This window comes from Thamnophis elegans, chromosome 12 (assembly GCF_009769535.1).
Source record: "Thamnophis elegans isolate rThaEle1 chromosome 12, rThaEle1.pri, whole genome shotgun sequence".
Classification (NCBI taxonomy): Eukaryota; Metazoa; Chordata; class Lepidosauria; order Squamata; family Colubridae; genus Thamnophis; species Thamnophis elegans.
This window is the reverse complement of record NC_045552.1, coordinates 2,749,901-2,763,155: the sequence shown is the minus strand read 5'-3', so window position 1 is coordinate 2,763,155 and position 13,255 is coordinate 2,749,901. Positions and strand designations below refer to the sequence as shown.

The window sequence follows — 13,255 nt, the reverse complement described above, 5'->3', positions numbered from 1 at the left end:
GGGACTTGAACTCCTCAAATCTTAAAGGTTTACTAGCTTGCCGACGGGAATTCTGGGAGTTGAAGTCCACACATCTTAATGTTTACTAGTTTGCTGACTGGGGAATTCTGGGAGTTGAAGTCCACACATCTTAACGTTAACTAGCTTGCTGACCAGGGAATTTTGGTAGTTGAAGTCCATATATCTTAAAGTCTACCATCTTGTGGCTGGGGAAGGCTGGGAGTTAAAGTCTACACATCTTAAAGTCTATTAGTTTGCTAACCAGGGAATTCTGGGACTTGAAGTCCACACATCTTAAAACTTGACTAGCTTGGTGGCTGGGGAATTCTGGGAATTGAAGGCCACACATTTTAACTTGGCGAAGTTGAGAAATCTTGGGGGGGGAGGGGATAGTGGGAAGAGAGTTCAGACCGGACAAAGTGGCAGATCCTCAGCTGACGTGAAGGATTCTTCTCCTGGACTGATTCCTGATATGTGATCAATAAAGTTAAGGCTTAATTTGTTCTCAAATTCTTGGAGAAAGTGTTCAGGAATCTATTTTGCTGAAATACACTCCTCTCCCTTCCTTTCAACAGAATCCCTTTACGAGGTGAGACCTTCTAGCACAGGGGCGTCGTAATCGTTTTCATTGAGGACCACATGAGCGTTGTGCTTCCCTTCGGGGGGGGTGGGGGCGCATAGCTGGACATGGCCAGCTCGACGTCACTCACTGAGGTTCCGTTTCTGGGCCACGACAACCTCCTGCAGCCTTCTTCCGGAACCCGGAAGCTCCGTTTTCACTGGCAGAGGGCTGCAGGAGACCATCGTGGCAGGAAACAGAGCCCAGGAGGCCTCCGTGTGGCCTTCCTGAGCTCCGTTTTCACTGGCAGAGGCGCCATAGGCCAGTCCATCGCTGTTGACCAGAGCGGGCCTCGGGCCAGACTCAGCAGTGGGATTCAACCCACTTAACAATCGGTTCGCTGAAAATGTCAGTGTGCATGCTCTGGCGCACAACTCCAACACATGCTCTGGCACGCAGCTTCCATGCATGCTCTGGCGCATGGCTTCTGCACATGCTCTGGCGCACGGCTTCCGCGTATGCTCTCATGCACGGCTTCCGCGCATGTGCGTCTTCCGCCACACGGCGAGGGTCGACTGAGAGCCTTTCGGGGCCTGTTCCGTTCCATCCCTGTCCTCCGGGGCAGCGGCTGCGTCTCTCGCTGGGAGAGAGAGAGCATCTCTTGCGCAATTTAGCACCTGTGAGCCACCACTTTCCTCTAAGTCCCATCCAGAGAGCGTGCACGACAGAGAAGCAGCAGCCGGGGGTTGGTCTTACGGCTTCTCCAAACTGCACAAAATCAGAACAACCGGCTCGCGCGAACCGGTCCAAACCGGCTGAATCCCACCCCTGGCCAGATCTAAGTCCCCGGAGAGCCGGATCTGGCCTTCAGGTCTTGAGTTTGACATCCCTGTTCTAGCAGGACCGTTTTAACTAAGATAACTCACATAACGCCCCAACATTTTTCTTCACGTAACTTCTGAGCTATTTGGAGTATTTGAAGGTCAGGCTGCTTTCGTTGTTCACCAGTTCAATACTGCCTCAATACTGCTACAAAGCTTACCCTAATTAACTGGCATAATTGCTCCCTGGGAAGTTAATTCTCGAGGAGCCCCAGTAATTCACCCAGAAATTGTTGCCTGGGAATTGTCATTCATTGCAAGTGCTAAAACTCAAACTTTTGTGCTGGTTAAAGAAAACCAGAAGACTGCTGAAGTACACAGAATACTTGTTCTAAAGCTGTTCCTTTTAGGTCCGATTGGAGGCTGGACAAAAGAAATTTGCCAGCTTCCTATAATGCACGAAACCCCATATATCTAGGTTCACATAAAGTATCGGAAGAATAAACAATATCAAGGCCCAATTCGTGCAGCTTTCTAAAATAACGGCACCACCGGCGAACCAACCCATTTTATGCAAAACCCGTCCCTTTAGACTGATTCTGTAATTGTAATTTTTGTCAAGGAATCCTGCACCGCGTCAACAGCAAGCCACCAGCAATTTTACCTCTCATGGAGTTTTTAATTTTAGATGTTTAAATTTAAGCTCTGTTGTTTTTAATTGTTTTATACGGCATTTTATTCCATGTCTATCAGCTCCTGCGAGTCGCTTGGACTGCAAGGCCATCCAACCGGTCAGTCCTAGAGGAGATCAACCCCGACTGCTCTTTAGAAGGCCAGATCCTGAAGAGGAAACTCAAAGACTTTGGCCACCTAATGAGAAGGAGGGACTCCCTGGAGAAGACCCTAATACTGGGAACGATGGAGGGCAAAAGAAAAAGAAGGGGACGGCAGAGAAGGAGGTGGCTGGATGGAGCCACCGAAGGAGAAGGCATGAGCTTCAATGGACTCCAGAGGATGGGAGAGGACAGGAAGGCCCGTAGGAACGTTGTCCATGGGGCCGTGATGGGTCAGACACAACTTTGCAACCAACAACAACAACATAAGCTGGCCTGGGGTCCCCTTGGTGAGACGGGCAGCACACGAGTTTAATAAATGAATGAATAAATATGAAAAGTCTTTCATATCCAGCAATCCCCTTGGAAAGACATTCTACGGAATGTCAATGGAGATTCTCAGCCATCCAGGCTGTCCCAAAAGTTATTTTTCCAGAGATAACCGGACTTTTCAAGGTTTTCCTCGAAGACGTTTCCCTTCTCATCCAAGAACCGAAATGTAGAACTGAAGAATCTTCTCGGATGAGAAGCGAAACGTCTTCCAAAGACGTTTGAAAAAACACCATGGGGAATATCTGAAGGAGATAAAAACATTTTTGCGTTTCCCCCCTCAAAAGGATATAAAGTCAGAAGACGGCGAGCCAGTTCTGCAGACGGGACCACCCAACTATGAACGGTCAGTGTCATGTTCACCATGAAGTCGCTGGTGCACAGCTTCCCATCCACATCTGGAGAAGAAAAACAGGCGTTAAAGTGGATCTGTCGATAGGCAGAAATGGAACGGAATAGAAACGAGGAAAGGAAGCAGTCTGGGATAGCTCTGCCCCATAATTCAGTACATTCCTGGTCAGCAAGAGACGGTGAGCTCTAGTTCCGCCTTAGGGATGAAAGCCGGCTAGGTGACTTTGGACCAACCACCAGGAGACTGGGAGTTCTAGTCCCACATTAGGCATGACAGCCAGCTGGATGCTTCTGAGCCAATCACATGGAGATGGTGAGTTCTAGTCCTGCCTTTGGCCTGAAAGCCAACTGGGTGCCTTTGAGCCAATCACTAGGAGACAATGAGTTCTAGTCCTGCCTTAGGCATGAAAGCCAATTGGATACCTTTGGCCCAATCACCAGGAGACGGTGAGTTCTAGTCCTGCCTTCGGCTTGAAAGCCAACTGGGTGCCTTTGAGCCAATCATTAGGAGACAATGAGTTCTAGTCCTGCCTTAGGCATGAAAGCCAATTGGATACCTTTGGCCCAATCACCAGGAGACGGTGAGTTCTAGTCCTGCCTTCGGCTTGAAAGCCAACTGGGTGCCTTTGAGCCAATCATTAGGAGACAGGGAGTTCTAGTCCTGCCTTAGGCATGAAAGCCAATTGGATACCTTTGGGCCAATCACCAGGAGACGGTGAGTTCTAGTCCTGCCTTTGGCCTGAAAGCCAACTGGGTGCCTTTGAGCCAATCACTAGGAGACAGTGAGTTCTAGTCCTGCCTTAGGCTTGAAAGCTAGCTGGATTCCTTTGGGCCAATCACTAGGAGACGGTGAGTTCTAGTCTGCCTTAGGCATGAAAGCCGGCGCAGTGACCTTGGGTGAGTCCATATCTCTCTTTCTCTCTTTCTCTCTCTCTTCTTTCTTTCTTTCTTTCTTTCTTTCTTTCTTTCTTTCTTTCTCTCTCTCTCTCTCTCTCCCTCCCTCCCTCCCTCCCTCCACTCTCCCTCCCTCTTCCTCCCTCTTCCTCCCTTTCCCTCTCTTTCCCTCTCTCTCACCAACCCCTCACAGGGTTGTTGCTGTCATGGGGGAAAAAGGAGAAGGAAGCTGTGTTGGATATGTTCTCCGCCTTGAGTTATTTCTACAAACAATCACCATCAAAGATAAAAAAAACTTCCTTGATGGTTACCTGGGCTATCTGTGGGCTAGCTATTTGCACTAGAACCAGCCTTGGTCTCTAGCCTTATGGAACACCTCCCCTCTCCCTCCCTTCCACACCTTCCCCTCCACCACCACCCAGAATCAAAAGGGGGGGAGGGTCTGCATCTCATCCCGCCACCCCCAGCCACAGTACCAAAGGAGCGAAGGCATTTCTCAATCAGCTCCTCCAGAGTGCAGGACCGGTTCAGTTCTCCCAGGCTGATGCAGGCCAACGCCTGGTTGATCTCCCGGGGGTTGGGGCAGGTCATATGGCGTCGGCTCTTCCGCCGGTAGATCTTGCTGGCTCCTGGGAGGGTGCTGGAATCCATCTTACCAGCGGCCTCGGTCCGCGATCGCCTGCAAAAGCAACAGCGGTGCTGTTGGCCGTTCTCAACAACCTGGTATCCGGATTCCAAGTAATACATCCAAATCCATTCAATAAGAACTCCCCGGGACCCGACAAATGCGCGAACGACAAAAGCGCGCCGACAAAACCGCGGCGCTAAAACCGCGATGTCAAAAGCGTGCCGACAACAGTGCGCCGACAAAAGCGCGCCGACAGAAGCGCGATTTAAGTTAAGGTAAGGTTTAGGGTTAGGGTTAGGGTTAGGGTTAGGGTTAGGTTAAGGGTTAGGGTTAGGGTTAGGGTTAGGTTTAGGGTTAGGGTTACAGCGCGCTTCTGTCGGCGCGCTGTTGTCGGCGCGCTTCAGCGCTCATTTGTCGGCGTGGTTTTGTTGGCGCGGTTTTGTCACCGTGGTTTAGTCAGGCGCGCTTTTGTCGTTCGCGCATTTGTGGTGTAACCAGAACTCCCAAGGCAGGCAAATCCCTCCAAGAACTCTGTAAACCCCTTAGAATGGGCTGGAAAGCACCGTGAAGCGGTATATAAGTGCTCCCGTTCTTCCTTTTCTCCTTCCTTTCTTCCTCCCTCCCTTCCTCCCTTCCCTTCCGTGGTGCGCAGTGGTTAGAATGCAGCATTGCAGGCTGAAGTCTGCCCACTGACAGCAGTTCGATCCTGAGCAGATCAAAGCGGGCTCAGCCTTCCGTCCTTCCGAGGTGGGTCAAACGAGGACCCAGATTGTTGGGGGGGGGGCAAGAGGCTGACTCTGTAAACCGCTCAGAGAGGGCTCTAAAAGCACTGTAAAGCGGAATATAAGTCTTAAGAGGTTGATTGCAATTGCTTTTTTTCTGGCGAGGCTCCGCTGATCGCCCGCAAGAGACCTCTGAAGCAAATTGCTTGCAATCCCGTGCCACAATCTTGCACAAGTTCCTCAAATGCCCATTTCAAGAGCTCAGCGCGCGTGCACGCACACACACACACCCTAGCACACGCATACACTGGGCAGCTTCCTGGTGCCTGGCTGTTTTCGAACGCCAGCTGTGCCCCAAGGAAAAGAGGAGGCGCTGTGGGCATTTCTGCCAAGTGCCCCCCCTTCTCAGCTTCCGTCACCCTGCTGCCCTTCCCCACCCCCAGCTCTCCGGCTTCCCGTCCTCTTCCCCTCTCTCGTTGCATGCTGCATCTTGCAGGTCTTGTACTAGGAAGTTCCCTCTGAAGCAAAAAAAACTCTTTCCAACATCCCAAAAACATCAGCCAGCCAAAAAAAAATACGCCGGCTAGTCTGGGCTTGAGGCGCGATTTGAGTTGTCGTAAGATTTCCGTTGTGATAAACGGCGCAAAGGTTTCAAATCCTTCCGAGGGGTCTTAGGCACCGGGTCGCCCAGGCCTGAGGGTTGAACTTTTTTCAAACGTTGTTCCTCTTCCAATTTAGAGGTGTCTCTTTTCCTCCTCGGTTGCGCCAACTTACCTCCGGGGGTCCAGCCAGAAGGGCCCCCATGCCGCAGGTGAGAAGTAAGAGCTAGCCCGCCAGGTAAATAGATCTCGTTCCCTCCTGCTTTTCTACGCAGGGAGAAAACGCTCCCAAGGAGTTCCGCAGAGAGAAAAAACTGCAAGCCTTTTTCCAGGATACGAAGGGAAGAAGGGGAAAAAAGAAAAATCTTGCCCTCTTCTAAGTTTGGGGCTCAGCCTGAAGCTCTCCAGATGCCCCTCAGCCCAGTGCCTCTCCCAAACTGGCACCTTGCGAAAGATGCCTTTCAAGGATGCCTGGAGGGCAGCTCCTCCTTTTTTCCACACCAGGGCAAAAGAGGAGAAGTGACAAAACGGAGTTGTGTGTGTGTTCACCTTACTCAGAATGACACGGGATTTAGAAAGCACCAAGAAATTCCCGGGTGACTAAAGAGGAGGAGAGAGAAAGGAAGGGAAGGAGAAGAAGAAAAAAAAGGAGGTTTCGAGGCGTTCGGCTTACCGCTTGCTCTCTCGTCGGATCATAGTTCTTTGGTTGTGTGTGTTGTTGTTGTTGTTGTTGTTTTTGCTAGCACACCAGGGTCCTTTCCTTTTTTTTTTTAGCCTGCTGTGACCATTAGGGAGGGCTGCCCTCTCTGCTTTGGAATTTCTCTGCCACGCAAAGGCACGGAGAATTCGGACAGCCCAGACGGTGGTTGGCTGGCTGCAAGGCAGCTGAGTCAAAACCTACTGGTTTGGTTTTGTGCTGATGTGAGTTAAAAGGAACTGGGTTACACATGTGATGTGGTGTGTGTGTGTGTGTGTGTGTGTGTGCGCGCGCGCGCACGCCTGGAAAAAAGTAGAACTAAATCTTAAGTTTTCACTCTGTGGTTAGTCAGAGAGAGAGGTGGCTGGGCAGGGAGCTTTGACCATTAGGCCAAATTCAACAGGTGATTTTTACTCTACGGGTAGAGTTAAGCCCTCAACTTACAACTGATAGTTTAGCGACCTGCGAAATTACGACAGCGCTGAAAAAGGGGGACTTATGACTGGTCCTCGCACTTACAACAAGTCACAGTAACATGATCAAAATTCGGGCGCCTGGCACGGATTTACGACCGTTGCCGCTGTCCTGGGTTCAAGAGGTCGCCATTTGCAACCCTCCGACGGCTTCCAACCAGCCAAGTCAACAGGGCAGGCCTGATTCGCTTAATGACCATGCAATTCACTTAACAACCGCAGTGATTTGCTGAACAATTGTGGCCAACCCGGACATAAAATCAGGTGTGGCTCACTCAACAGCCGCTTAGAAATTCTGCTCCCAATTCTGGTCATAAATCAAGGACTACTTCTACAGACAGTCCTCGACTTGCGACCATAATGGCGCCCCAAATTTCTGTTGTTAAGTGAGACATTTGTTCAATGAGCTTTGCCTCGTTTTGATGACCTTTCTGGTCACTGTTGTTAAGTGAATCCCTGCAGTTGTTAAGTTCGTCACACGGTTGTTAAGTGAATCCGGCTTCCCCATTGACTTGGCTTGTCAGAAGGTCGCAAAAAGGGGATGATGGGACCCCGGGTCATTGCGACCGTCATAAATGTGAGTCAATTGACAAGCGTCTCAATTTGGATCCCGTGACTCTGGGGATGCTATAAGAGTGAAAAATAGTCTTCAGTCACTTTTTTCCTTCCTTCCTTTCCTTCCTTCCTTCCTTTCCTTCCTTCCTTCTTTCTTTGCTTCTTTCCTTCCTTTATTTCCTTCCTTCCTTTCTTTGCTTCTTTCCTTCCTTTCTTTCCTTCCTTCCTTTCTTTGCTTCTTTCCTTTCCTTGCTTTCCTTTCTTCCTTCCTTTCTTCCTTCCTTTCTTTTTTCCTTCCTTTATTTCCTTCCTTCCTTCTTTCTTTGCTTCTTTCCTTCTTTTATTTCCTTCCTTCTTTCTTTGCTTCTTTCCTTCCTTTTTTCCTTTGCTTCTTTCCTTCCTTTTTTTCCTTCCTTCCTTCCTTTCTTTGCTTCTTTCCTTTCCTTGCTTTCATTTCTTCCTTCCTTTCTTTTTTCCTTCCTTTATTTCCTTCCTTCCTTCTTTCTTTGCTTCTTTCCTTCCTTTATTTCCTTCCTTCCTTCCTTTGCTTCTTTCTTTTCCTTGCTTTCCTTCCTCCCTTTCCTCCCTTTCTTCCTTTCCTTCTTTTCCTTCCTTCCTTTCCTGTCTTTCTCCTTCTTTTATTCTTTCTCTCTCCGCCACCCAACTGCAGAATTTCGAGAGCCGTCGTCAGCCCCCGAATCCACCCTTTGGGCTTAACTAATGACCATTTTTCTGAGCACACCTCTCCTCGACCAAACCTCTCAAACATCCCCCCAAACAACGCTGGGCGGGAAGCCACAATGCCTGCCTTCCCAAACACCCTCGGCCGAGCCCAGCGGACCACATTCCAAGAAGAAGGGAGCCAAACCCAGAAAAAGTGGGCGCAAGGATCTTTTTTCCCTTGCCCCGCCTGCTTTCCTCAGCTATTTGGGCTGGCCCTACCTGAACAGGTGAGAATGCTTCTCTCTGAAAGCAGGAGGAGCTTCAGCAGCTGATGGTGGCTGGAACAGGGAGGGTAAAAAAAATCAATCAATCACAGGAGTAGACCATAATAAAGGGGAAGGAGAGAGAGAAGTTGGCTTTCCTTTTTTGCAACCCAGTTAACGCTATCAGAATGAAGAATAATTAACAACAACAACAACAACAACAACAACAACAAAGTATTTTCCTCCCACTACACGTTTACTCAGGGAAATGACATTGTAAGATCCCAGCAGTTTTCCTGGAGCCACTGAAACGCCCAAGAGAATGGAGACTCCAGACGAGGCTTGCAAAAAAATATGAGCTTTGATTTATGGCCGTAGCAAAAGCTGGGTGTCAAAACTATATCCAAAACATACAAACGCACGCATGGAAGGAATAGCCTCCCCCTGCAAGGGGGGGCTCAGAGAATTATATACATTTTAGGCAGATAGAAACAAACTTTATCCCATCAGAGACAAAGATTTGTTATCAACGTGATCTTTGAAACCTCCTTTTGTTCAAGCTGCTATCTCTGCCTACCTTATCTATGGAGGATTCCTATGGTTTTGTGTAGGGGGTGGCAGCCCTCCTTGGCCAAGTTGGCAGAAGGCTTTAAGGATTTACGAGCCAGGAAAACTCCCGAGTTTGGTTCCTTTATCCATGGGGCCTGCTATTCCCGTGTAACAATTTCTTCTATGTTTTCAAGAATATGCCTAGCTTTGAAGCCAAGAATAGAAACGAGACACAGCAGTGAGATAACATTTGCAGTCCAGTATTAGGGTTACAATTTGCTAGGCTAGAAAACAACTAATTTCTGACAGTATACAATAACATAAGCAGAAGCCAATAACAAAGCTTAATTTTTAATAAATGATTTCTGGCAGTATCACATATCAGAAGCAAACAGCAAATATTGGTTTAATCGGTAACAATTGCATAGTAACACAAGCAATTCATAATAAAAGCAAATAGCCAATATTGATTCATAATTGATTCATATACTCCTTCCACATTTTGCAATGGATCCTACAACGTAGATCGGAAGTCTTCAAACTTGACAACTTTAAGACTTGTGGACTTCAACTCCCAGTATTGCTGGCTGGAGAATTCTGGGAGTTGAAGTCCACAAGTCTTAAAGTTGCCAAGTTTGGGGACCTCTGATGTTTATTATTACACCTCCATTCATTCCCAAGCCTGCATCCCCAATCCAGAAACAAAAAAACAAGCATTCTGGTTCCTTTTCCACTTAATTTTATCACTGGATCCCTGTAACTGGCAAGTTAGCCCTCTGCTAATTTTATTTTCCTTTCCCAAGTCCTTTTCTTTCTGTTCATTTCCAGGAGATATGCCCCTTTAAATAGTTTCTTTCCCTTCTGCAGGGAATTTATAAATAGGAGGTGTCTTTTTTCTCCCCCCCTCTGTCTTTCTTTCGAAGCCTGTTGGTTGTGTTGTTGTTGTTTTGTTAACCTTCCCCATCGTGGTTACGCTTGTAGGTGTGACGGTGGGGGGGAAGCTAACTTTTCTGTGCCTTAAAAGAAAGCTTGGTTCAAAGGAAAGGAAGACCCAATCAGGTGTGTGCGTTGTGGGAAGGTAAGGTAAGGTAAGGTAAGGTAAGGTAAGGTAAGGTAGGTAGGTAGGTAGGTAGGTAGGTAGATAGATAGATAGATAGATAGATAGATAGATAGATAGATAGATAGATAGATAGATAGATGATAGATAGATAGATGATAGATAGATAGATAGATTGATGATAGATAGATAATAGATAGATGGATGGATAGATAGATAGATAGATAGATAGATAGATAGATAGATAGATAGATAGATAGATAGATAGATAGATAGATAGATAGATCTAAAGTTGAAACGGTTTAGGGTGTTTTTTTTAATATTGCAATTTTTTTTTTTAAAGGATTCTCCTTAGAAGGCATTTTCCGTGGGGGAAACTGACCGACCTCTCTAGAAAGTGGAGAAATCAGAGGTTTAACTCGGGGCTTCAAAAAAATAATAATAAGAAGAAGAATGGGATTGCTTGAATGCGGCTGACTTTCGAAGAAAAGGAGGAACATCTCAACTTCGGTTGTAGGCACTGGGAATTCGAGTTGACTTAATTCGGCTTCCTTCAACCCCTCGTGTTTTGCTCTCGCTTAACCCTGCTGGTCTTCTGAACTTGCTCGAAAGGGTCTTCTCCGAGCCACGAAAAGGGACGTTGTTGAAAGCCACCTGGGCTACCTTCTGCGAAATGTGACATCCGTCCCAGCTGGAACCATGTCGGGTCCAGAGAACCAAGCAGGAAGCAAGCTCTCACAAGCCATCATCTCCCACCTGGCCAAGAGTGGCGTTTGTGTCTGTCCTCCTAAGGCCGGCCCCAGGCAGGTGAGTGAGGCCTTGTCTCAAGAGCTTAAAAGGGCTCCATAAAAATGGATCTGAAAGTAAAACGTCCCTGGAGTCCTCCTTGAGTCTGGTAGAGTAACAGGAGTCGTAAGGGACCTTGGAGGTCTTCTAGTCCAACCCACTGCTCAGGCAGGAACCCCTATGCCCGTGGTGGCATAGCACAGGGGCCAAAGGTGGCCCACAGAGCCCTCGCTGTGGGCACATGGCCCGTCATCAGCTGCCCTTCTGGTTTCTGGCTTGCACATGGGGCGCCGGCCAGCAGGTCTTCGTGGGCGCTGAAAGTGCTGGAAAATGCCCCCAAAACAGGAAATGGGGATTTTGCAGTAACCTTCTCCTGCCACGCCCACCAATCCCCCCCCACCCCGCAGAACTGGTAGTAAAAATAAAAAATGAATGCCACCACTGGGTCATAAGTGCCAAAAACGGTCGTAAGTCACTTTTTTCCAGTGCTGTGGCAACTTCGAATGGTCACTATATGAGCTGTTGTAAGTCGAGGATGACCTGTGCTGCCCTCCCTCCCTCCCCCCCAATGTTCCCATTTGCTAGGCCAGAGCTCTGCTGGCTGGAGAATTCTGGGAGTTGAAGTCCACAAGTCTTAAAGTTGCCACGTTTGGGAACCACTGTGCTAGGCTATAAACATCAGCGTTTTTTTTTTTCAAAACTTGCACCGTATAAAGGAAATTGTCAGGCCTGCAAGCCATTTTTTTTCTTTTGGACTTTCTACTATTCGTTTTTTATGGTGGGGAAATGGGAGTTGGGGATTATACGGAGTTGGGTGACATGTAGCCATAATAACATTCTTCCTAGAAAGTCAAGGTCATCCTTTGTCTCTGCGCCTGGCCGGAACTGGATGGGTGGGAGCTGCCAGCGTGGCAGTGGGAGGCTGGACCATGGGCTGGACTTGTGGGTGTGGGGGGCAAGATCTTGAACTTTCAACTGGGTGGGGGAAACCGGGAAGCTTTCAGATTCAGGGTTTTCCCAGATGTGCCAACATCTGAATAAATTGGAACTTGGAGCAATACTTTGCCTCGGACTCTGGTTTAATTTCGGATGCGGTTTGGAACCCCAACAGAAATACTTCGTTATCAAGGCCATGGTTCAAGGGTTTAATTGCTCTTTGCTCTGTTACAGAAGGCTCCAGGTGGGATTTTTCCGACCTCCGGGCTGTTTGGCATCCCGCTGCCCTCGCTGCGTCCTTCGCAACATGTCGAAGGTGTGCCAGAGTGAGTAATGCTGGATGCAACGTCTCTACACACCCCGGATAATCCCGAGAAAAGTTCTTCCTCTCAATTATAATTGGGGGGAAGAGAACGGTTGGGATCTGGGAGCTCTTAATGCGGGAGAAGGATATTACGTCACTCCTGTGTGTTCTAAGGGAAGAAGGAGATTTACTGCCAATGGAATATTTGTAGGTTAGGGTTGAAAGGGCGGGGGCCTTGGTGCCCCCTGAGCTTGGTGGTTTTCTTGCAAACGTTTCGTGACCCCACTAGGTAGCGTGATCAGTGCTCTGTCTATAGAGTTTACAGAGAGCAGGCCACACCCTTGCATCGTGGATGATGCTAGCTAGTTAGGCCATGAAATGCCTGCAAGAGAATGACCAGACTCAGAGAGCACCAAGGACCCCACAGTCGTCCTCCTCCTCCTTCCTTTTCTTCTCCTCCTCCTTCTCCTCCTCCATTCACCCTCCTCCTCCTCCTCTTTCAACACACCCCACTACTTTCTAGCACTGATGATGTTCCCTAGTTGGGTCATGAAATGCCTGCAAGAGAATCACCAAGCTCAGGGAGCACCAAGGACCCCACAGTCCTCCTCCTCCTCCTCTTCCTCCTCCCTTTCTTCTTCTTCTTCTTCTTCTTCTTCTTCTTCTTCTTCGTCTTCTTCTTCTCTTCTTCTTCTTCTTCTTCTTCTTCTTCTTCTTCTTCTCCTCCTCCTCCTCCTCCTCCTCCTCCTCCTCCTCCTCCTCCTCCTCCTCCTCCTCCTCCTCCTCCCTTCCCCCTCCTCCTCCTCTCCCAACAAACCCCACTACTTTTAGCACTGATGATGTTCCCTAGTTGGGTCATGAAATGCCTGCAAGAGAATGACCAAACTCAGAGAGCACCAAGGACCCCACAGTCCTTCTCCTCCTCCTCTTCCTCCTCCCTTTTCTTCTTCTTCTTCTTCTTCTTCTTCTTCTCCTCCTCCTCCTCCTCCTCCTCCTCCTCCCACCTCCTCCTCCCTTCCCCTCCTCCTCCTTCCCCCTCCTCCTCCTCTCCCAACAAACCCCACTACTTTTAGCACTGATGATGTTCCCTAGTTGGGTCATGAAATGCCTGCAAGAGAATGACCAAACTCAGAGAGCACCAAGGACCCCACAGTCATCGTCCTCCTCCTCCTCCTCTTCCTCCTCCCTTTTCTCCTCCTCCTCCTCCTCCCCCTCCTCCTCCTCCCTTCCCCCTC

General features: G+C 48.7%; 1 protein-coding gene across 3 annotated transcripts in view; it reads right to left on the bottom strand.

Moving 5' to 3' along the window:
- RASGRP4 (RAS guanyl releasing protein 4) overlaps positions 1 to 6,606 on the bottom strand; it is a 34,335-nt gene extending 27,729 nt beyond the window's left edge. For all 3 annotated transcript variants that reach the window (XM_032228660.1, XM_032228662.1, XM_032228661.1), the window contains exons 1-4: positions 6,411 to 6,606; positions 4,265 to 4,467; positions 2,836 to 2,941; positions 412 to 474 (exon numbers count right to left, since the gene is read on the bottom strand). In XM_032228660.1, coding sequence (XP_032084551.1) covers positions 412 to 474; positions 2,836 to 2,941; positions 4,265 to 4,467; positions 6,411 to 6,433 — 395 coding nt within the window. In that variant the 5' untranslated portion in view covers positions 6,434 to 6,606. The remainder of the gene's footprint in view (positions 1 to 411; positions 475 to 2,835; positions 2,942 to 4,264; positions 4,468 to 6,410) is intronic.
- Positions 6,607 to 13,255: the final 6,649 nt, after the last annotated feature.